Source organism: Lampetra planeri, chromosome 3, assembly GCF_965212315.1.
Source record: "Lampetra planeri chromosome 3, kcLamPlan1.2.h2, whole genome shotgun sequence".
NCBI lineage: Eukaryota > Metazoa > Chordata > Hyperoartia > Petromyzontiformes > Petromyzontidae > Lampetra > Lampetra planeri.
The window spans coordinates 8,347,713-8,370,152 of NC_136109.1; the positions used below are offsets into that span (position 1 = coordinate 8,347,713).

The 22,440-nt window shown below is 45.6% G+C and overlaps 1 protein-coding gene across 4 annotated transcripts; it reads right to left on the bottom strand.

Annotated features, from left to right (window-relative positions):
• Positions 1-3,294: 3,294 nt before the first annotated feature.
• On the bottom strand, positions 3,295-20,802 carry LOC144717275 (uncharacterized). 4 transcript variants are annotated; one of them, XM_078592694.1, is made up of 9 exons: positions 20,557-20,802; positions 18,689-19,289; positions 15,705-15,791; positions 14,800-14,886; positions 13,236-13,355; positions 11,223-11,309; positions 9,044-9,130; positions 8,021-8,140; positions 3,295-6,135 (listed from the first exon to the last, which is right to left on the bottom strand). In XM_078592694.1, the coding sequence occupies exons 2-9, from the start codon at positions 19,281-19,283 to the stop codon at positions 5,555-5,557; spliced, it is 1,764 nt and encodes a 587-aa protein (XP_078448820.1). In that variant the 5' UTR covers positions 19,284-19,289; positions 20,557-20,802; the 3' UTR covers positions 3,295-5,554. The 4 variants fall into 4 exon arrangements, with proteins under 4 accessions (XP_078448820.1, XP_078448821.1, XP_078448822.1 ...); XM_078592695.1 differs by lacking the exon at positions 13,236-13,355 and having other exon boundaries at positions 18,689-19,291; XM_078592696.1 differs by lacking the exon at positions 8,021-8,140 and having other exon boundaries at positions 18,689-19,291.
• Between the last annotated feature and the right edge of the window lie 1,638 nt (positions 20,803-22,440).

Sequence of the window (22,440 nt, forward strand, 5' to 3'; positions counted from 1 at the left end):
AACGGCTGGTTTTCGAGCGTGTCCTTGTCGCTGGTCCTCCAGGGACAGGTAGAAGTGGTCCTGATGGGTTGGTCTTCTCTGGAGGACAGCAAGGATAAGGAGACATCGGAGGCAATCCGCCTCTTGCAGGAGGAGCCGGTCGCTCCGGGGTCCTTAAGCACTGGGATCCTGTGGGCAGAGAGTCCGCAGACGCCTGAGGGACAACGTCCCCTAGTTCATGGCCCAGCTCGCCGGGTGCACCTGACATACAGCCGTCTGTTAGTGGAGATGACGCGACACCGTGGGGCGGATAAAAAGGTTTGAGTCGCGACGCATGCCCGAACCAGCGCCTGCGACCGATCTGAATGTGTACACTCTGCGGGCTTGCTACCTCAATGATTGTTACGGGACCCTGCCAAGGCTTGTACAATTTTGGGGATGTACCCACCGGAACTCGGGGCAGTGTAGCCATGCCTTATCACCCGGCTCCCATTTAGTCCCAGATTCACGGAGAGCAACCAGGCGTTCATTTGCGGCTTTCCTCCGGCCTGAATTTCCCCGAGAGGCCTCCTGAGCCTCTGACAAGCGCTTGAGGGTAAGGCGCATGGGGTCGGCGAGTTTACTCTTTCCCAGGTCAGGGTTCAATTGAACCTCGATGGGTGGATCATACTCCCTCCCATACATGAGAAAAAATGTCGAGAAGCTGGTGCATGCGTGCGAGGCCAATCTGTACGCAGCGAGGACACTAGGAATGTGCAGGTCTCAGACTGATCTTCAGTGACCTGGTGGCACAGCATGGATGTTAGCATCCTGTGTAAGCATTCCACCATGCCATCGGTCTAAGGGTGATAAGGTGAGGTACGGACTTTTTTTGTGCCCAACAGGCAGCACAATTTCTTGAGTAATTTAGAAGATAAAATGTTTCCCTGGTCTGTGAGGCGTTCTGGGGCTCCTTTATCCAGAACGTACCCGAAATCGACACAAAAGCATAGACTCCCATCTTGCTTTTTAACAAGCACGATGGGGGGCCCCCACGAGGTGTTTGACGGGGAGATAATTTGGACGGCCAACATTTTGTCAACCGCACAGCGCACATAGTCCTCTTTTCTAGGGCTTAATCTGTAGAGATTTTGCCGAATTGGTGCGGAATTCTCCTGTCTCGATATGATGGTGTAACAGAGGTGTGCAGCCAATGTCAAATTTAAATTTACTGAAAACATCGTCGAACTCTTCCAGAAGCGCACGCAATTCAAGCCTCTGTTCAGGTGCCACATCATGTTGCTCTGTCTGCCCAGCAGCTGCTGCGATGGCTCCGTTCCCGCCAATTTCAAAATCACAAGACGCGGTCGACGCATGAGCTAAAACAGAACCCTCTTGTATGATTGATGCGACCAAACTGGTATTTAAAACCTGGATAAATGGGTCTTGATTATTTGCCACCAAGGTCTGCGCAAACAATAAGGTTTTGCCCCGAGCCGCATTGTTGGAAGGAACCAACAACATCCCTTTCTTTGAATTTTTGCTGTCAAGTTGTTTCTTTAATCGCAGGGGAATTAACATTTGTGCGCCGGGGGGGATTTTAACGGTACGGCTGGCTATTGTCGGAACAGATGTATTTGCCGTGCGGAATACGGTTGGCGATGTTAAAAATGCCATCCGGCGAGCCGAAGGTAATTCTATGCAGCCTTGATCAATAAGGATCTTCAGCGGCATTTGGCTAAAAAATCCGTCCCCAACAGGCAAGTTACTGCGATGGAGGTGGAAACAAGCACAGGACCCATCCAGCTGATGTCACCGACGCACACTGTAGCCATTAACTGACCAATGATCCCTAATGACTTACCGTTCGCGGTGAAACACGGAATATTAACAGGCGAAATGGCGCGAGATGCACCTGTGTCCACAAGTAGGCGTACCTCAATCCCCTCAATTGTTCCTACGACAGCGGACGACCCAGCTGCTGCGGCAATAACGCGGCGACTCAAGGCGTGTAATTGCGCGGGACGCCGTGGCCACCTTGCACCCGTAACAGCGCGGCCCACACGAGACGCATCCCGACACGGCCCGACGATCCGCGACCCCCATGCATGAGGTGGGTGATTTGGCTGTGTGTGGGGTGCACCACGACTTGCCTGTGGGTCCCAATGAGAGGAGGGCCGGTTGTAGAACTGCGGCGTCGTAGGAGGTCTTGGTCGTGGAGCGCGGCAGCCGATGGAGACGTGTCCCGGCAGGCCGCATTTAAAGCACACCACCGGCCCATCGCTCTGGCGAAGAGAAGGATCCCTACGACGTCCATGATCGTCGGCCCTCCTTCCCCTACCCCCAGAGAAGGATGTCTAGGCTCCTTGAGATGTTCTGTCTTCCCCGACAGCTAGGATTCCAGCAGCCAAGTCAGAGCTGAAGTGTGCCTCCAGGCACCACGTGATCCTGAGCGAGGAGAGGACGTCATCGTCGGTCGCAGGTAGCAGGACCTGTAGTTCTTGGGCGAGCTGGAGCATCTTCTCTAGGACCAGCGAGTCCCTGCCGACCTGGTCCATTCCGGGGTAGGCTGACTTCGCCAGTGCCAGAAGCGTGCTGCGGAAGGCAAGTGGCGTCTCAGCCTCTCCTCGCCTGCGCGTGGCGAACTTGTGGCACTTGTGGGACTGAGGAGCATAGATGAGCGCCATCTGGGCAAGGGCTTGTGCCAGGAATAGCGTCGAAGGCCGCCAGACCGTCGTCGTCCAACGCCGCCGGTAGCACACGTAGCGCCTCCTCCTCAGTCCAATTAGCTAACTTATAAGCGGCGGTAAAACGGCGTCGAAAAGCTTCCAAATCGCCGCCAGTAGCTGTGAATTCTTTGACGAAGGGCAGCCTCTTCTTGAGTGCAATATCTGTGTTCAGTGCCGTCGGCGGGTCTTGCAAATTGGCGGAAGCCGTTTCCCGCCTGCTGTTCCAAATGGCGGCCGCTTGCGCGGCTTGCGTCCTTCCGGTTTCCCACGCACGGGAAGTGGCTGCGGTTGAGGTTCCGGGACGCTGCACGGGTGTCCCCTCGTCGTCCTCCCTCTGCATTAGGGCGGCCAAAGCAGTGACGGCGGCCAGGTCTCCCATGGGAGGTCGGTCGTCTCCCCGCGTCGCCGGCGTATCAGCGTGCTGCTCCATTTCCGGGTCTTGAGCAGCCCGGGTCGCTGGTGGTGGAGTACCGTCATCATGGTTGTCCTCGTCCGACCTTGTAAATTGCTTCCTCCTTGTTAACATTGGTAGCCTACGCCCTCACCAACTATTGTAACTCCTGACACCACTTGTAGTGCTTCAATAAAGACATACACACTACGTGAGTTGAGGCGAGTCTTTTATTAACACTTCCCTTACGGGACGGGTTCTGTAATTGGTGTAAACGTAACTACCCCTATGTAACACTGTATAACACTATGTAACCCCCTTACACACAAGGCTATTGAAGAGCCCAACCCGACCCACCGAGTGTTACCCACAATGACAACCCTTTACCGTATCCACGCTGCCCTATTATCCCCCTAGCGGGGCCTTTCCCCGCCCTTTGGCTATGCCCTCCTTCTGGCACTCCGTAGTAGGCTCGCTCCCTTAACTACCCTAATGACGGGATATACCGGAGTTTCACTAGGCTTACTCCCCTGATTACCCGAATGACGGGATGAACCGGCATTACACAATTGTCAAACTTTTGCTTGCTTTTCAACATTCCGGGTTGCTGAAAACAATATTTGGCTTAATTTGCGACAACTTGATTTGGTTGGCTGTTGGATGGCGGATGGTATAGCTACAAATTTTATTATACTTACATGATCTACAGTAACTCAAAAGTAACTAATTATGAGATTACCATGTTTACGTTTTATATGGAAGATACATTTTCCTTTTTGTGTAGCTTAATTTTCGGTGTTACCTTGGTTAGTTTTCGTCTGTATTTTTTATTTACCAAGAAAATGTAACTTAATAACGCACTTGCTAGAAAGTTCTGGATTCACAATCGCAAGGTTGTGGGCAAAAATTCCAGTCAAGATCAACTCGTCTCATCACCATAATCATCAACACCATCATCACCTCTCTCCAAGACCGTAAAATCACCATCTTCATTGTCACCATCATTATTCTTACCTCTCAAATATCAGTAGAATCAGCAGCAGTTAATCAGTCTGCAAAACTGGGCACAGGCGAAGGCAACATCAGCTTCGGTGTTAAGGAGAGATGGGACTGACTGTAACTTGGAAATTTCAGTATGGATGTTATATCGTGGATGCTTTAAAAATGGACGGAGCCTGGCCAACGTAATGTGTAAATTTTTGACTGGACCTCACTTGAACAATGCGCGACTTTTATCACTCTGTGGGAAGTCACCTGTGGATCTTATTTTGCTACGCAAAGCCAGAGTCTTACAAAAGGAACATGCAATTTCCAGCACTGCCTCTGAACCACGAGTGAAGACAAGCAATGCCCATCGGTCAAACGAGCCACGAAATCCGACTACTGTCTTGTTGTGAAAAAAACATGCCAAAGAAATCCAGTTGTCAGCTGTTATCTGGAAGTTACATATCTAGACTATATACTCCAGTCTCTCTTTCTTACGTGACTTTCAACCTTTGTGAATGAAAAAATTGAATTGAAAATCAGTGACGCGACTTCCAGGCTTTGACATGCCTCTAGTGATATCACTGTGGCATAACTGCCACACCTTTGAATAAGTGCATTGTGGAAGCTGGCTCTACTGAACCAATGTAAGTTGGTATATGCACGCTTCAGTAAACTTCAAACCAGCAATAGCGGCGCCAGACAAAATGTCAGGCGTTGAATTCACAGCTTTTTGCACACGGGGGCATGTCATTTAGATCACTGTATCACCGTGGGTCGATGTTATTTTGTCAACAGCATAAACTAGCAACCAAGCACAAGTTTAATTTGTTTTACTGCATCATTAATCACATGATCTGTGTTCAATAGGTCAATTGTGCTTGTGCTTCTTCTTCTGACATGAATTCCTGCAGACGAGCAGACATTGTAGGGGAGCAGCAAGTTGTCAAAGGTTCATGTCATAATTCTTTATCCAATCCAGGGCCTCTGGGGTGAGGTTGTGGATGGCTTCTATTCCTCCTCCATTTTGAGGGTCCATTGTGTTCTCTGGAGAATGTGAGCACCAATGGTGTCTGCTGTGACTCCTGGGGTTTGGGAGGCTGCTGATTTTGCAGTACCAAGAGTGCGGAGCAGGTTCCAGGCCTTGCGGCTGGAATCAGTGAAGTTGAGGCCCTCTGCTGTACCACACCGCTCTTGGCGTCTAGCCTCATTTAATAAGTCAAGCAGAGCTTGATCAATGACAGGGTCATTGTTCTGCTCGTATTGCTTTAAAATGTTTACTTTCTTTGGTGCAACACGGAATGTATAACAGAAACATGTATGCCGATTGCTGGCTCATTGGAAATACGGCATACTGTCCGTGTGGCACGCACTGGGAGTCCGTTATTGTCGAAATTCGCGAAGCGGAGGTCTAGAGTGTACGATCGCCATGCTGGCGCTGCGCCATCGTCTGCAACGGCGGTGGCACCGTCGTTGGTAGCTGTTGCATGATTTATATGTGGTCGTGCGTACGCTGGTGCCTCTTCCAGCTGGAGCGGTAGGCAAATCCACGGCCGCACACGTCGCATCGGTGCGGGCGCTCGCCCGTGTGGGTCCGCCGGTGCACCTTGAGGTTCGAGTGCAGCGAAAAGGCACGGCCGCACACGTCACAGCTGAAGGGTTGTTCGCCCGTGTGCGTGCGCATGTGGAACACCAGCGCCTCGTAACGGGATAAGCGCCGGCCACACTGCGCGCATTCGAAGCGCCGTTCCCCGCCCCTGCCGGCTCCGACACCGCCGATGCCAACGCCACCACCAACGCCGATAATTCCGTCACCGGGCTCCCGGCTGCGTCGTCTAGCGGCTGCGGTGATGACGGCTGCACGCCAGCTGGCGGGGAGCCGTGGGCTTGCGGTGGTGCTAGTTGCGGCACAATCGGTGTTAACCCGGTTTTCGCCCATCACCTGATGCTGCGGTTCCTGCTGCTGTTGCCGCCATTGGCGGTCGAATTGGTTGGGATGAGGCACAAGCGATTCTGCTGGTGTGTGTCTGTCATCCTTGACATAGCCTGGGGGGGTTTTGTCCAACAGTTTACCTAGAGGAGAAGGTGACAGGGCCAGTGTTAATTTTCCTGACTTTTGAGCCCTAAACCGAGAAGCACGAGCATGGATATGTTTATATTTTTACGCTACTCACAAGACACAGAACCATCTCTGAAAATAAATTACACCGATCATGATATGGTGATACCTGAAATATATACAAGTTACTTGTTTGGATGATAGGTTTTTATATTCTGTGTAGGAGGTTGTCATGCACATTCTGCCTTTTTATGGGCCACAGGAGAGTGAAGACAGGTTGAGTGCACGTATAAACGATCCAGGGAATTGTGTAGCTACATGGCTTTGCCGCTTTTTAAGCGTTTCAGTTTGTACCATCATGGATAGGACTTGGTGTTACTATAAGAATGACCATCCCTCTGAAAATGTATTCTTGGGAGAAGTTAATTCCTATCAATGTGTCAACCACACTTTCATCAATCTCGGATTCTCAGTGAAAAACGCTTTATTTATGTGCATAAACATCACCCCTTAACTTCCATTGGCTGTCCCATCAACATTCATTGCAATCATTATAATTTTTGGATACTAGAATTATGAGATCAAGTATTGCACTTTTCTTACTAAGACATATTACTAATATGGAATCGTTGGCGTAACTGCTGATGAGACAGGCAATGTGGGTTTGAGGGGCAGAGGTTTAAGCCCTATGTATAAACAGCCCTTTTACCAATCTACTGGTGGATGAGGGTCTCCTCAGGGTCATCAGTTATTAAACTACAGTCTGTTATCCTATAACGTGTGTTTTCATGACGTGAATTGGATTTAATGCGATAAATGTATTAGGGAACACATTTTTTATAACGCGGATGCGAATTGGATTTCATGCGATTGGGCGAACAGAACTACGTCGCGCGAGGAGGAATAAGCCGTTGTATGGCGTAGCATCACAAGGCGGGATGCTGCTGGTCGCTACTAGAGTTCAAATTAAAAGTGATTCCGCTTCTTTATTTAAATTTATAATCAATGTCCAAAAATAAAAAAATATTGTCACAACTAAAACATTGGTTTTAGTTGGCCATACTGCATTGTAACATATTTACATTCATAGTTGATGACAACCGTTTAATTTAAACTTCAAGATCCGACCATGTCCATTCAGTGCTCCCCGAGCTGCATTGGCATCCGGTTGCTGAACGAATACATTCTGAGGTCGCACTCATTACACACAAAGTGCTTGCCACAAATTAACTACAATACCTTGCGGATCTTGTCAAGGAGCATAAACCATCATTCGAACTTCGGTCATGCTTGCAGCGGCTTTTGTCAATAGTGCTCACCATTGGAACCTCATTTGCCAGTAGCAAACTATGATAATTGGTTTTTTACCCTTTTATCTGGCAACAAAACTGACACCTTTTTTACGAGTCATGTTTGCATAGACCACAATACCTGCAGTCAGAATGCAAACAAAAAACATAACTCTGATCATGTATGCACTGTCCTTGAAATTGATTGGTCCACACCCGAGACAGCTTTCTTTAGAGCCTAGTCTCACATGGTGTTGGACCAGATGATGCCAAAAGTCGCACAACTCAATGACAATGCACCATCAGAGTATGAGAGCTCGGGGAAGCATTTACACCATTGGAACCTCATTTGCCAGTAGCAAACTATGATAATTGGTTTTTTACCCTTTTATCAATAGTGCTGTTTGTTGCTGGTCGTTTGGCATTTTGGACCTGTGATTATCAACCATGGTTTTAAAATAAACTCACAGAGACACACAGGCTCTGTTACGATGAGGTCACAGGCCCATTTTTACAAAAGTTATGAAAACATGTTGGCCCTGATATGGTTGTGGCTTTGCTGGATCACGCCCAATCTTGAATTATATTTATACATCAATCTGGCCCTTGCCTGCAAGCTGGGATCCGCTGTTTGCTGCTGTCCCTGCTGCCACTGAGTGGTGGGCCTCCGTGTCCTCCCAGCGTAGGCGGCCGCTCCCCTCTCCTCCCAGTACTGCCCTCGACTCCTCCCCTGAGACGCGGGCAGAGGCAACAACTGAGACAACGGCACCCGCTGTCCCCGAACTCCCACTCCTGACCTTTGACATTAACATCCCCCTTCACCACCAAGAATGTAAAGTTAAAGCTAAAGGGGCAGCCCTCCCAACTACTTGGCCACTGCCAGCAGACAGCTCCTCCAGAGGGTATATTGACCTACTCTTCCACAATGGACAAATGTGTTATCCTTTAGCCCACCATACACAACCTGCTGATCGACTGTTGTGTAACCATCTACATGACTGCATAGCTTTGGGTTGAAACTGATGAGCTCTGATTTCAAGTCAAGTGCAAAATACTACACAAGGGCAAAATGCACCAATAATGCATGTTTGCTAGAACATACAGGGTGATTCCACTTTGGTGCTAATTTGATCCAGATTTCTCTTCAAATGGTGAGAAGATATCTCGATGGACTCACATGTATATGTATAAAAGCAGTTGTCAATACGCTGTAGCATGAGGGCCTTTATCACAGTTAACCTGGTGCATTAGAGACCAGAGTATTGAGTTGGCACTGTCAAGATCCTGCATTCCAATTTGGATTTCAGCCACCCATGATTAATCAGCCACACATTATCACACACACTTTAGTCACTTCTGTCAGGACATAAAGGGTGGTGACATAAGGAACAAAAGTTTTTCCAGGTTGAAAATAGTTTGCTCCAGAACGAAATTAGTGTGGCTAAGATGCTGATGGTGACAATATTGTTTTTGGGTCATTTAAATGTTTTAGGCCTTATATGGCCTTGGGCCGCATAAACTTAAGGTGCGGGCTGGGTCGTAGGTTCCTCATCCCTTACCCAAATGAAGACGTAAGATAAACACCGAAACTCTGCACGCATGCTTGTCAACAAACACCTTTATAAAATAGTACCTTCAACCGTCTCCAGTTTGATGTTGTGAGCCACGCCATTGGGGCTGTTCCCGTCAACAGCTGTGGTTGGGTTCTGCCGAGGTTCCTCTGCCAAAAATCACGACAGTGAAAACACACATAGCCCATGGGGAATCCAGAGACTGATCAAAAAATAAAAAGTTGATTCCTGGATTTTCATGAGTGGATGACCTCAGCCTGTTTAACACGTAGGCTTTCGCGACCAATATTATTCATAATCAAAGTTTTTGGGTTTAGATCGCGTTATTCATAAATGTGTCGTAACTCTCCACCACCCGACACGGCCAATCAGTAAAAAAGTGTCACGTTGACAAAAGACAAATAGTTCACTGCTTTAGCCCAGCATGGTCACCAATGAGAAAAACAAATCCCAGAACAATCTTAATTTTTGGAGCTTTCGTGACTGCAGGAATTATTCTTTGGTTCTTTCGGTTAAGTCACGTCTAAAGATAAAATAATAAATTAAAATAATAGCGACGTTTCGATTGCAACACAAGCAATCATCATCAGGCATAAGAGAAATAGCAACAAAAATCTAACTAGAAAACTATAGACAGACATACAAGCAGACAGACATCACAAGGACACACAGAGAGAGGACACATATCGGCACAGAGAGAGGGGTCGTTTCTGTGACGGTCCCTTAAATATAGGGAGGGGGGGGCGGGGACGGAGAGAGGGAGGGGGCAGAGAAAATTAGCATATCAATGAGTGGACGGCAACGTGTTGCTGCTGCGCAAGTAAGATGACGACGTGGCACGGCACGCAAGCTTGAAAATTAGGAGAAAGACACACTAAAATTAAATAACCTCGCAAAATATCGAAATGTGATGTAATGCAACACAGAGAGTCGGTCAACACACAATTAACGCATAGCCTGGTTGATTACGTATTTCAAAGATTGCTAAGTTAGAATTTAAGTGTGAAAATTCCAAAGAGAGGACACAGGCAGAGAGAACAAATAGCCAGAGAGAGAAAAAAGATAAGCTTAAAACTTCCCCGTAGAAGTGGTTCAATCTTAATTTTTGGAGCTTTCGTGACTGCAGGAATTATTCTTTGGTTCTTTTGGTTATTTAATTTTAGTGTGTCTTTCTCCTAATTTTCAAGCTTGCGTGCCGTGCCACGTCGTCATCTTACTTGCGCAGCAGCAACACGTTGCCGTCCACTCATTGATATGCTAATTTTATCTGCCCCCTCCCTCTCTCCGTCCCCGCCCCCCCTCCCTATATTTAAGGGACCGTCACAGAAACGACCCCTCTCTCTGTGCCGATATGTGTCCTCTCTCTGTGTGTCCTTGTGATGTCTGTCTGCTTGTATGTCTGTCTATAGTTTTCTAGTTAGATTTTTGTTGCTATTTCTCTTATGCCTGATGATGATTGCTTGTGTTGCAATCGAAACGTCGCTATTATTTTAATTTATTATTTTATCTTTAGACGTGACTTAACCGAAAGAACCAAAGAATAAATCCCAGAACATTGGTTTAAGAGGTGGCTGGTTGGCTCAGAGGTCAGAGTGCCAAGCTGGCATTGCTGAGATCCTGGGTTCAAATTCAAGTCTCAGACTGCTGTGATTAAACGGGGTTCTTGTGTATAGTTAGTTGATGGTTTCAGCCTGGTTACCAACAACTGCACAATACACCCACAACATTCAATTTGTCTCTTCATATTATTTGAATAAATTCCAGCTTTGAGAATAAAAATATCCTTTTGTGTGTCATGCGATGAACGTTACTCTCTGCGGCAGGGCACGTGAGTGCTGCCCACTAATACGTTGGCCAGAGGTCACTTGAAGGGATGATAGAGGTAGCTCTGTGATTTCCGCTTCTGTGGGCCATTCTCTAACAAGGGTTGTACTTCTCTGTGAGAATAAGGGAGAAATGTTAATAAAATACCACGGAGTCAGACATACTCAGACGACCTAACTTTTTAATCCATGCTGGGATGGTGATGGTGAATTCAGTTTTGTATATGTGTGAAACCATTGGCTTATTCCATGAGCATTTTTTTTCTTAACCTACAATTATCTTCAAAATGACACTACGTACAAATAGGAATGTACGATTAGGATGATTACTAAATTATCACTGCGAAGTCTGCTACTTGTGGTATTGCCCGTATGGTGAAAATGTTAGAAAATGTAAAAATATTCTGTTGCGCCATACCGGACAGGTGATTGTAGTAGTGTTCACCGTAGTCTTCCATTTGTGTTGGCGAGCGGTGTTCAGCGTTGGAAAACACTGTGGTGGCATCTAAAGCAATAACACATAATCCATTTGAACATTAGACATGCAATGGATTCTTATAACGGATTATTATGCTCATGGGGTAAAGTGTGGGTTGTACTCCCACTTCTTCCAAGACGTCCATTTGCTCAGCGTGGTAACATAGACCAAACACCCCAAGCAGGAATCTCTAGGAGTTCACTCTGGTGAAGGCCTGTCCACTAGCAGTGGTCTGGTCAATTGCAGGCCAGCATCCTGAGTCCTTCACCTTATGCTCATGATATATCTATCCATCTGTGTGTAATAACTGACCATTTTAGACACAGATATATTTATGCAGTACTGTACCACTATACTGTACATTCTACTAATTTATACCAGTATGATACACACACTGAAAGTTGTGACTCTGAACTGACAACTGAGGGGTTTCCAGAAAACAAAACCCACAAAATCTTGTTTTTCAGAAAACATTTTTCAGTTGAGTTGGTAAATGAACTGGATGAACAAAAATTCGTAATTCATTCTCCGGCCATCTGTGGAAGGATTACACGATGAACAGTGGATTGTAAGGTGTTCCAACAAAGATAGGATGGGTTATCTTCGCTTCTATGTGACTTTACTGAAAGAACCAATAAGATGAATCCATGCAGTCACGAAAGCTTTAAATCGAAATTTAGGATGGGTTATATTTAATACATTTTCAAGAGGGTGACATGACACTTGATGGTACTTACCTGACACTCGTCAGATATTTACCACTCACCTCACACTCACTACTTACTTCTCGCCAATTCATACAATATAGTGGGAAACCTATTATGTATTTTTCCAGTGTCATTGACAAATGTTGAATTTTTGGATATGAAGGAGGTGAAATAATACACCAAGTAACGTGAACTAATGTACTAATTCAACTAAGCATTTGTGATTCAACTGCTCGCCCACCTGTCCCAATGGCACAAAGCTATTAATTTTATGATTTTAAAATCAGGTGTATGGGGGAATCATTGCAAATGGTAGAGTCGAAAAGAAGTGCTGGGGCCAATAAGCCAAATTTATCAGCTCAAAGGTCAACTATTTCAATCATTTTTCATTAACTCCAATCATGACATTTCATATGACATCTCATTCTGTGAAATCGGTGGAGTGGCCTAGGAGTTCTTAGAAAAAGATACATACATACAGATTATCCACTTAATTTCCAGAATACTGCTCACTGAATCATGGACAAAGTTATTTTGTATAGCATGAATAGAAATAAAATGTGGCTCTGTGTTCTCCAATTCTATTCTAATTGTGCTATCGGCATCACACTGAAACAAAAATATCCTTTCCGAACTGTCTCAGAGCAGTGCACCAACCCGTATTCGATAATGGCCAATTGATTCAAATATTACAAGCCTGCCTCTGAGATTCCTTCAGGTGACCTCTTTTCCACATTTTCCCACATTCACTGTTACAGTGAGAAAAATGGCTTTGGGAGGTCTCAGTGTAAATGCTTACCCCGAGCTCTCAATACTCTGATAGTGCGCTGTTTTTTAGTTGTACACCTTTTGGCGTCAACTGGTCCAACACCAATGGAGACTAGGCTCTAAGAAAAGCTGTCTCGGGTGTGGACCAATCAACTTCAAGGACAGTGCATATCATTATCATTATCAGAGTTGTTTATTTTTGTTTGCATTTTGACTGCTTGTGTTGTGGTTATTGCAAACATGATGCTTTATATAAAGGTGTCAGTTTTTGTACCAGTTGAAAGGGTAAAAACCTATTACTATATTTTGCCACTGGAAAAGGAGGTCTCATAGTGTAAATACACACAGACTATGTTACGATGAGGTCACAGGCCCATTTGTACAAAGGTTATGAAAACATGTTGGCCCTGATATGGTTGTGGCTTTGCTGGATCGAGCCCAATCTTGAATTATATTTATACATCAATCTGGCCCTTGCCTGCAAGCTGGGATCCGCTGTTTGCTGTTGTCCCTGCTGCCACTGAGTGGTGGGCCTCCGTCTCCTCCCAGCGCAGGCGGCCGCTCCCCTCTCCTCCCAGTGCTGCCCTCGACTCCTCCCCTGAGACGCGGGCAGAGGCAACAACTGAGACAACAGAAACCGCTGTCCCCGAACTCCCACTCCTGACCTTTGACATCAACATCCAACCTTCACCACCAAGAATGTAAAGTTAAAGCTAAAGAGGCAGCCCTCCAAACTACGTGCCCACTGCCAGCAGACAGCTCCTCCAGAGGGGATATTGACCTACTCTTCCACAATAGCCAAATGTGTTTTGCTTTAGCCCACCATACACAACCTGCTGATAGACTGTTGTATAACCATTTACACCACTGCGTAGCTTTGGGTTGAAACTGATGAGCTCTGATTGAAAGTCAAGTGCAAAACACTACACAAGGGCAGAATGCACCAAGAATGCATGTTTGCTAGAACATACAGGGTGGTTCCACTGTGGTGCTAGTTTCACCCAGATTTCTCTTCAAATGGTGAGAAGATATCTAGCTGGACTCACATGTATATGTATAAAAGCAGTTGTCAATACACTTGGTTAATTACATCCTTCCACTGATTGCTCAATTTGAATCATCATCTCGGGTGAAGTTATGTCTATGTTTGTATATCTGGAAAATTAGAAAAGCTTAAGCTAAACTTGCATGCTCGAAAACAACGTGTGGTAATGGTGATGGTAGTGTGTAAAGCTGGGAAAATGGATATGAGAATAAATATAAACTGGCTGTCTAGCAGTAAACTGCACGGCAGCTAAAGTTTAGCTTGATTTGTCCATGAAGCCATCCAGATATACAAACATAGACATAACTTAAACCGAGATGATGGATTCAGATTGAGCAATCATTGGAAGGATGTAATTAACCAAGCTAAACTTTAGCTGCTGTGCAGTTTACTGCTAGACAGCCAGTTTATATGTATTCTCATATCCATTTTCCCAGCTTTACACACTACCATCACCATTACCACACGTTGTTTTCGAGTGTGCAAGTTTAGCTTAAGCTTTTCTAATTTTCAAGATATACAAACATAGACATAACTTCAACCGAGATGATGTGTCAATACACTGTAGTATGAAGGCCTTTATCACAGGTAACCTGGTGCCTTAGAGATCAGAGTATTGAGTTGGCACTGTCAAGGTCCTGCATTCCAATTTGGATTTCGGCCGCCCATGATTAATCAGCCACACATTATCACACACACTTTAGTCACTTCTGTCAATGCATGAGGACATACAATCGTGGTGACATTAGGAATAACAGTTTTTCCAGGTTGAAAAATAGTTTGTACAAATATCAAATTAGTGTCGCTAAGATGCTTATGGTGACAATATTGTTTTTGGGTCATTTAAAAGTTTTAGGCGTTATATGGCCTTGGGCCGCATAAACTTAAGTTGCGGGCTGGGTCGTAGGTTCCTCATCCCTTACCCAAATGAAGACTTAAGATAAACACCGAAACTCTGCACGCATGCTTGTCAACAAACACCCTTATAAAACAGTACCTTCAAACATCTCCAGTTTGATGTTGTGAGCCATGCCATTGGGGCTGTTCCCGTCAACAGCTGTGGTTGAGGTCTGCCGAGGTTCCTCTGCCAAAAATCACGACAGTGAAAACACACTTAGCCCATGGGGAATCCAGAGACCGATTAAAAAAGTTGATTCCTGGATTCTCATGAGTGGATGATCTCAGCCTGGTCACCAATGAGAAAAAAACATCCCAGAACATTGGTTTAAAAGGTGGCTGGGTGGCACAGAGGTCAGAGTGCCAAGCTGGCATTGCTGAGATCCTGGGTTCGAATTCAATTCTCAAGACTGCTGTGATTAAACTGGGTTCTCGTGTTTAGTTAGTTGATGGTTTCAGCCTGATTACCAATAGCTGCACAATACACCCACAACATTTAATTTGTTTCTTCATATTATTTGGCTAAATTCCGGCTTTGAGAATTGAAATATCCTTTTGTGTGTCATGCGATGAACATTACTCTCTGCAGCAGGTCACGTGAGTGCTGCCCACTAATACGTTGGCCAGAGGTCACTTGAAGGGATGATGGAGGTAGCTCTGTGATTTCTGCTTCTGTGGGCCATTCTCTAACAAGTTGCCCTTCTCTGTGAGAATAAGGGAGAAATGTTCATAAAATACCACGGAGTCGGACATACTCAGACAACCTAACTTTTTAATCCATGCTGAGATGGTGATGGTGAATTCAGTTTTGTATATGTGTGAAACCATTGGCTTTTTCCACGAGCATTTTTTTTCTTAACCTACAATTATCTTCAAAATGACACTACGTACAAATAGGAATGTACGATTATGATTACTAAATTATCACTGCGAAGTCTGCTACTTGTGGTATTGCCCGTCTGGTGAAAATGTTAGAAAATGTAAAAATATTCTGTTGCGCCATACCGGACAGGTGATTGTAGTAGTGTTCATCGTAGTCTTCCATTTGTGTTGGCGAGCGGTGTTCAGCGTTGGCAAACACTGTGGTGCCATCTAAAGCAATAACACAAAATCCATTTAGAACATTAGACACGCAATGGATTCTTATAACGCATTATTATGCTCATGGGGTAAAGTGTGGGTAGTACTCCCACTTCTTGCAAGACGTCCGTTTGCCCAGCGGGTAACATAGACCAAACACCCCCAAGCAGGAATCTCTAGGAGTTCACTCTGGTGAAGGCCTGTCCACTAGCAGTGGTCTGGTCAATTGCAGGCTAGCATCCTGAGTCCTTCACCTTATGCTCATGATATATCTATCCATCTGTGTGTAATAACTGACCATTTTAGACACAGATATATTTATGCAGTACTGTACCACTATACTGTACATTCTACTAATTTATACCAGTATGATACACACACTGAAAGTTGTGACTCTGAACTGTGACAACTGAGGGGTTTCCCAGGAAACAAAATCCACGAAATCTTGTTTTTCAGAAAATAAGTTTTTTGTTAAGTTGGTAAATAAACTGGATGAACAAAAGTTTTTCAATTCATTCTCCGGCCATCTGTGGAAGGATTACACAATGAAAAGTGGATTGTACGGTGCTCCAACGAAGATAGGATGGGTGATATTTAATACATTTTCAAGAGGGTGACTTGACACTTGATGGTACTTACCTGATACCTGTCAGATATTTACCACTAACCTAACACTCACTACTTATTCCTTGCCAATTCATACAATATAGTGGCAAATCAGGACGGTTCGGGCGCAACACAAGCGTCCTTCTTCAGGTGGGGACAACGTAGCGAAAGCACAACCGCTTAAGTGTGTCTAAGAGATGGCTGTGACGAGGAATTATATAGTCGCGGGGGATGGAGGGAGGGGAGGGGCCATGGTGAGTGTGTGGGCGGGCTGTGGACTGGGAGGTAAAGTTGTGAATCATGGGGGGGAGTGCTGGGAGGCAACGCATGGAGTTCAAACTGAAGCTTTGTGATGCACATGGCGGAAGTAGATAAGAAAGCTAAGATTAAGCACCCTTTTGTTATGCTGCCGGGGGGGGGTAAATTAGAAATGCGCAGGCTAAAAAACAACGTGTGGCAATGGTGATGGTAGTGTGTGAAGCTGGGGGTAACAAACTGGGAATATGGATATGATTATGAAAATAAATATAAACTGGCTGTCTAGTAGTAAACAGCATGGCAGCTAAAGTTTAACTTGGTTAATTACATCCTTTCAATGATTGTTCAATTTGAATCCATCATCTCGGTTGAAGTTATGTCTATGTGTGTGTATCTGGAAAATTAGAAAGGCGCAAGCTAAACTTGCACACTCGAAACAGCGTGTGGCAATGGTGATGGTAGTGTGTAAAACTGGGAGTAGAAGACTGGGAATATGGATATGAATATGAAAATAAATATAAACTGGCTGTCTAGCAGTAAACTGCACGGCAGCTAAAGTTTAATTTGGTTAATTACATCCTTCCAATGATTGCTCAATTTGAATCCATCCTCTCGGTGGAAGTTATGTCTACGTTTGTATATCTGGATGGCTTCATGGACAAATCTTTGGTAGTATCCAGGAGACTTGCAGAGTACCTTGGTATTGGAGAACACAATGTCATGAGAACCAGCAGTATTATAACAGTGGTCAGCTACGGCCGAAGAATTCGTCCTGCCGTGTTTTAAATCCGACTTGTGCTCGCGGAAGCGGTCAGAAATGTCGTTTTGTTTCCCCGATATAACAATCACCACAGGTGCAACTCAGTTTGTAGACACCAGGGTACTGTAAGTCAGGAATTACATCATTTAAGGATGGGATCAGATCACGGATCTTGTGTACTGTACTGAATCGGACCTGGATCTTGTGTTTGTTTAGAATTTTGGAAATCTTTTTGGTAACGCCTACTATGTATGGCAACGTAATGATTTTGATCAGAGTCTCAGGGGGTTGTTTCTCCACGGTGGGAGAAACAGCTTGGCGGATAGCATGGTCCGAGTATCCGTTCATCTTGAGGGCCAGATGTACATGTTCCAATTCACTGGCCAGGTGGTGTTGGTCAGAGATGCAGTGGGCCCTATGGTATAGTGTTTTGATGAGGGAATTCTTTCGTGCCGGCTTTACACACTACCATCACCATTGCCACACGCTGTTTCGAGCGTGCAAGTTTAGCTTTCGCCTTTCTAATTTTCCAGATACACAAACATAGACATAACTTAAACCGAGATGATGGATTCAAATTGAGCAATCATTGGAAGGATGTAATTAACCAAGTTAAACTTTAGCTGCCGTGCAGTTTACGGCTAGACAGCCAGTTTATATTTATTTTCATAATCATATCCATATTCCCAGTCTGTTACCCCCAGCTTCACACACAACCATCACCATTGCCACACGTTGTTTTTTTAGCCTGCGCATTTCTAATTTACTCCCCCAGCAGCATAACAAAAGGGTGCTTAATCTTAGCTTTCTTATCTACTTCCGCCATCCGCATCACAAAGCTTCAGTTTGAACTCCATGCGTTGCCTCCCAGCGCCCCCCTCCCGTGATTCACAACGTTACCTCCCAGTCCACAGCCCGCCTACACACTCACCATGGCCCCTCCCTCGCGACTATATAATTCCTCGTCACAGCCATCTCTTACCTACGTGACTTTACCAAAAAAAACAAAGAGTATAAATCCTTGCAGTCACGAAAACTTCTAATCTAGAACAGCTATGAATGTTATGATTCATAAATCAGGTGTATGGGGAATCATTGCAAATGGTAGAGTGGAAAAGAAGTGCTGTGGCCAATAAGCCAAATTTATCAGCTCAAAGGTGAAATCTTTTAATCATTTTTCCACATTAGGTAATCTTCATGAGAGTTAACATGCCACTGCGTTTTAGACAGAAACAAGACAAATTCTATAGCCTGGTCTGTGTGGACACTGTTTGTGCTCACTCACCATAGCACGAGTACTCATCCTTCACGCTTGCTGTGCCCTCCTCCTCATCGGCCACCCTTGAATCAGATGCGAGTCCCTCCGGGTCTGGTAGGGAGTCCCCAGAAAAAACCCGTCCATCTCCTCCATTCCCACTGCCATCACCGCAGCCACCGCCACCATCACCACCACTACCACCTCCCAGCCTCCGCATGGACAGCAGCAGCTCCCGGCTCAAACCGCTGAGCAACGAGAGCAGCACTTCCACCAGCCCTCCCAGCGTCATGTCACCAGGGGAGGAGGCGGCCGCATCGTCGTCCCAGCGTGGTGTCCCGGCGCCGTCGTGGGGCTCAGTGTCCTGCAGGGCCTTCACCACCTGCCGCAGCACGGCGTAGAAGCCGAAGGGCAGGCGGTCGCGCGCCGCGGCCAGCAGCTCGGCCCGCACGAGACTGTCCCTGACGCAGGCGCGCAGGACCCCGTAGTCCCGGATACCCAGCTCAGAGTCCATGGCCCGGGCCACCTCCGCGTTCACGCCCTGCGTCTCCAGCCACGCCGGGAAGTCCCCGCTCGGCTCCAGGATGGAGGCGATGGCTGGGACGGATGCCACCGCGCACGCCATTCCTCACTCTGTGAGAACAGTATCAAATGGTTAATTTTAGGTGATGGGTTGTGGATGTTTTGAAATGTTCTCTCAAATATGTTTGGGTTGTACCACGTGTACTTTGGCATATCTTATATTTCGCTCCACATTTTGGGAGCTTCTGCAGGAACTACATTTATCTGCTCAGCTCCCAGTGCTTGGAGCAAAACGTCGGGCATTACGCTAAACAACATGCAATACAATTCGAAAATAACTGAGCTCTAGAGCTCAAATTGAACGAAACATTGTCAGACTTTGTTCTCTATTAACATGACAGCTGATAGTTTGTTTGCCGACCTTTATCTATCCACTGCTGGTTGAAGGCCTCCCAATGCCTTCGGTCAAGAGGATGGTTAACCATATTGTCACGCTGGTCATTGCGGCTCGGTTACGGGGGTGGTACCCAGGACTGGGTCAGATATAAATCATTGATGTTAGCCGTGGCCTAAAATCAAACTCAAGTTGTCAGGTTCATAATGCAGTGTGCTAAACCGCTGTGCCACAAACTCAAGTACTTGTGCACGAAGTAAAATACGTTTTTTCCCCCCTTTTTCTGGCAACAAAACTGAAACCTTTTTACAATGAATCATGTTTACATTAACCACAATACCTGCGGTCAGAATGTAAACAAAAACACACTGATAATGTATGCAGTGTCCTTGAAATTGATTGGTCCACACCAGAGACAGTTTTCCTTAGAGCCTCGTCTCACTTGGTGTTCGACCAGATGACGCCAAAAGGCGCACAACTCATAGACACCGCACTATCAGTGTAATGAGAGCTCAGGGTAAGCATCTACATCACGAGGCCTCCTTTGCCAGTACCAAAATATAATGATAGGTTTTTTCCCCTTTTTTTCTGGCAACAAAACTGAAACCTTTATACAAGGAATCATGTTTACATTAACCACAATACCTGCGGTAAGAATGCAAACAAAAAACACACTCTGATAATGTATGCATTGTCCTCTGATAGTGCGTTGTCTATGAGTTGTGCACGTGTCGTCAACAGTGTAATATACAGCACAGTGGAGTCTACAGTGTAATCTTGAACACTAGGTTACAGTATAATGTACAGAACGGTGTAGTCTACAGTGTAATCAATAGCAGGGTATAGTCCATTGCAATCTGCAACGGAGTGTGGTATGTCGTATAATCTATATCCCAGTGTAACATGCACATTAACAACGTGGTGAGGGATGCCCAGATATTATATATTTTTAAAAACCCCGCGGCGTAGGCAACAGACTAACCGAGTGTATGTCGCGACCAGGCCTCTCTCCTCGGCTGTCAAAAGTCTTCCAGCCGCTCAACGAGGCGACGAGGAGACGGTGGTGGTGGTGAAGACGGACGAGTGAGGTAGGTGTAGGAGAGTGGAGGTGGGGAAGAGGACGAGGAGGTGGACGAGACGAAGAGGAGAGAGCAGCAGCGAGGTGGAGACGGAGGGTCCGTCCGCGCTGTGTTGGCCCCCGTGCGAGTGACCCCTCACCCCCTCACCCCCCAAGGGACCGCGGCGATGTGACGCCAGTGCAGCGAGAAACACGTGCACGCGTTCCTCCGTCGTGGTCACGCGTGGGGGGGGGGTCAGACATTTGTGACGATGTGTGACGAGGGGGGGGGGGATTGAGAAATGTGACGTCACATCAAAATGCGCAACTTTAAATAAATATAGAATTGTTATAACAACACTCCACTACAACATCAGAGTGCAGCGCCACATTAAATACTTACTACAATGACAATATTTAAAAGCGATTTGAAGCATGTTTAATTTTCAAAATGGAAATATGGTTTTGGGGGGGGTGGGCAGAGCTTTGTGACGTCATATTTGTGATGCCGTGTGACGAGGGGGGGGGGTCAAAAATCGTCAAAAATCGCGTGACGTCATTTATGGACGGTCCCTTATCACAAATGACAGCTCAACGAAGTTGCTTATCGTGATGTGGAGATTTATATCAGCCATAATAAGTACTCATTGGTTCTTTCGGTAAAGTCACGTATTTAGAAATTCCTTAAATAATTATCAAATAGAGCAAGTCAAGATCTATAGGTATCTTGGGGTCATCTTGGATTCAAAATTGAAATTTGAGGATCACATTGATTATATTGGTAAAAAGACAAAAATAAAAATTGGTTTTCTGTATCGACACAAGCACTTCCGTTTGGAATTGATGAAAGCCACCATACTGCCTCGACTTGATTACTGTGACATCGTATCCAAATCAGCCCCAAGCACTGTACTGAAGAAGTTTGACTCAATTTATCACTCGGCTTCAAGATTTGCATTGAACTGCCCATATAGGACTCACCACTGTGATCTCTACATTGGGTCAAACTTAACATATTTTAATGTTCGACGGCTTGTGCACCAGATCTTATTTATTCACGTTGTGCTTACAAAAAAATCTGCAGACTACCTGCTGGACCTCCTCTCTGTTTCGAAGAACAAATGTGACCGAAGGTCTTCTCTCATTGACCACATTCCTTCACATTCCTTATTGCCGTACAAATACTGGAGGAAGGGCCTTTGCTATTGATGTCCCCAGGGTCTGGAATGCTATTGCCAATGAACTGCAACTTGAATCACTACCTGTGAGATCTTTACTCAAAACTGCTCTAGAGGAGTTGTACACCCCTAGCTGCCAGTGCTATTCAGTGGCCTAAAATCAAATGTTTCGCTCTGGATGACCGGTGCAAAGTATGATCTTGTGTTTTGATTTAGTGTGCTGATCTTTAAAGGTGCATTGAACATTTTTGATACTCCTACTGATGCTTCTGCTGTTGTGGAGTGACTCATGCAACCAGATATGGCTACAGGGTTTGGTGGTACATGTTGTTTATGTCGTTTATTGTGAAATTTCGGTCACAGTTCCTATGATCACTGTTACATTGCTTTTATGGCTTTATTTTGGTGATTTCGAAACGTTTTTTGGTTTGGCCATGCCTGTTTGTTGTAGTACGGAGTTAGACTGATGGCTTTAATCTAGTGGTTGTTGTTGTTTGACTTGCATCCCACTGGGATTTTTGCACACAGCGTTGGTGTACAGCGCTTTTTCTGGAAGATTTTAGCTGTTTTTTCCTGGATTTTTCTGTTTGCGCAGTCAGTTTAATATGTTTTCTTGTTCATGTTTTTGTGT

What these genes read in the sequence shown, in the direction of transcription:
- LOC144717275 (XM_078592694.1), bottom strand. Translation starts at nt 19,283, where the DNA reads ATGGCGTGCGCGGTGGCATCCGTCCCAGCCATCGCCTCCATCCTGGAG. An exon ending in CAAACTGGAGATGTTTGAAG is followed by an intron (nt 13,356 to 14,799) that starts GTACTGTTTTAT and finishes CCCGCGTCTCAG; the next exon opens with GGGAGGAGTCGAGGGCAGCA. An exon ending in CTACTACAATCACCTGTCCG is followed by an intron (nt 9,131 to 11,222) that starts GTATGGCGCAAC and finishes GATTTTTGGCAG; the next exon opens with AGGAACCTCGGCAGAACCCA.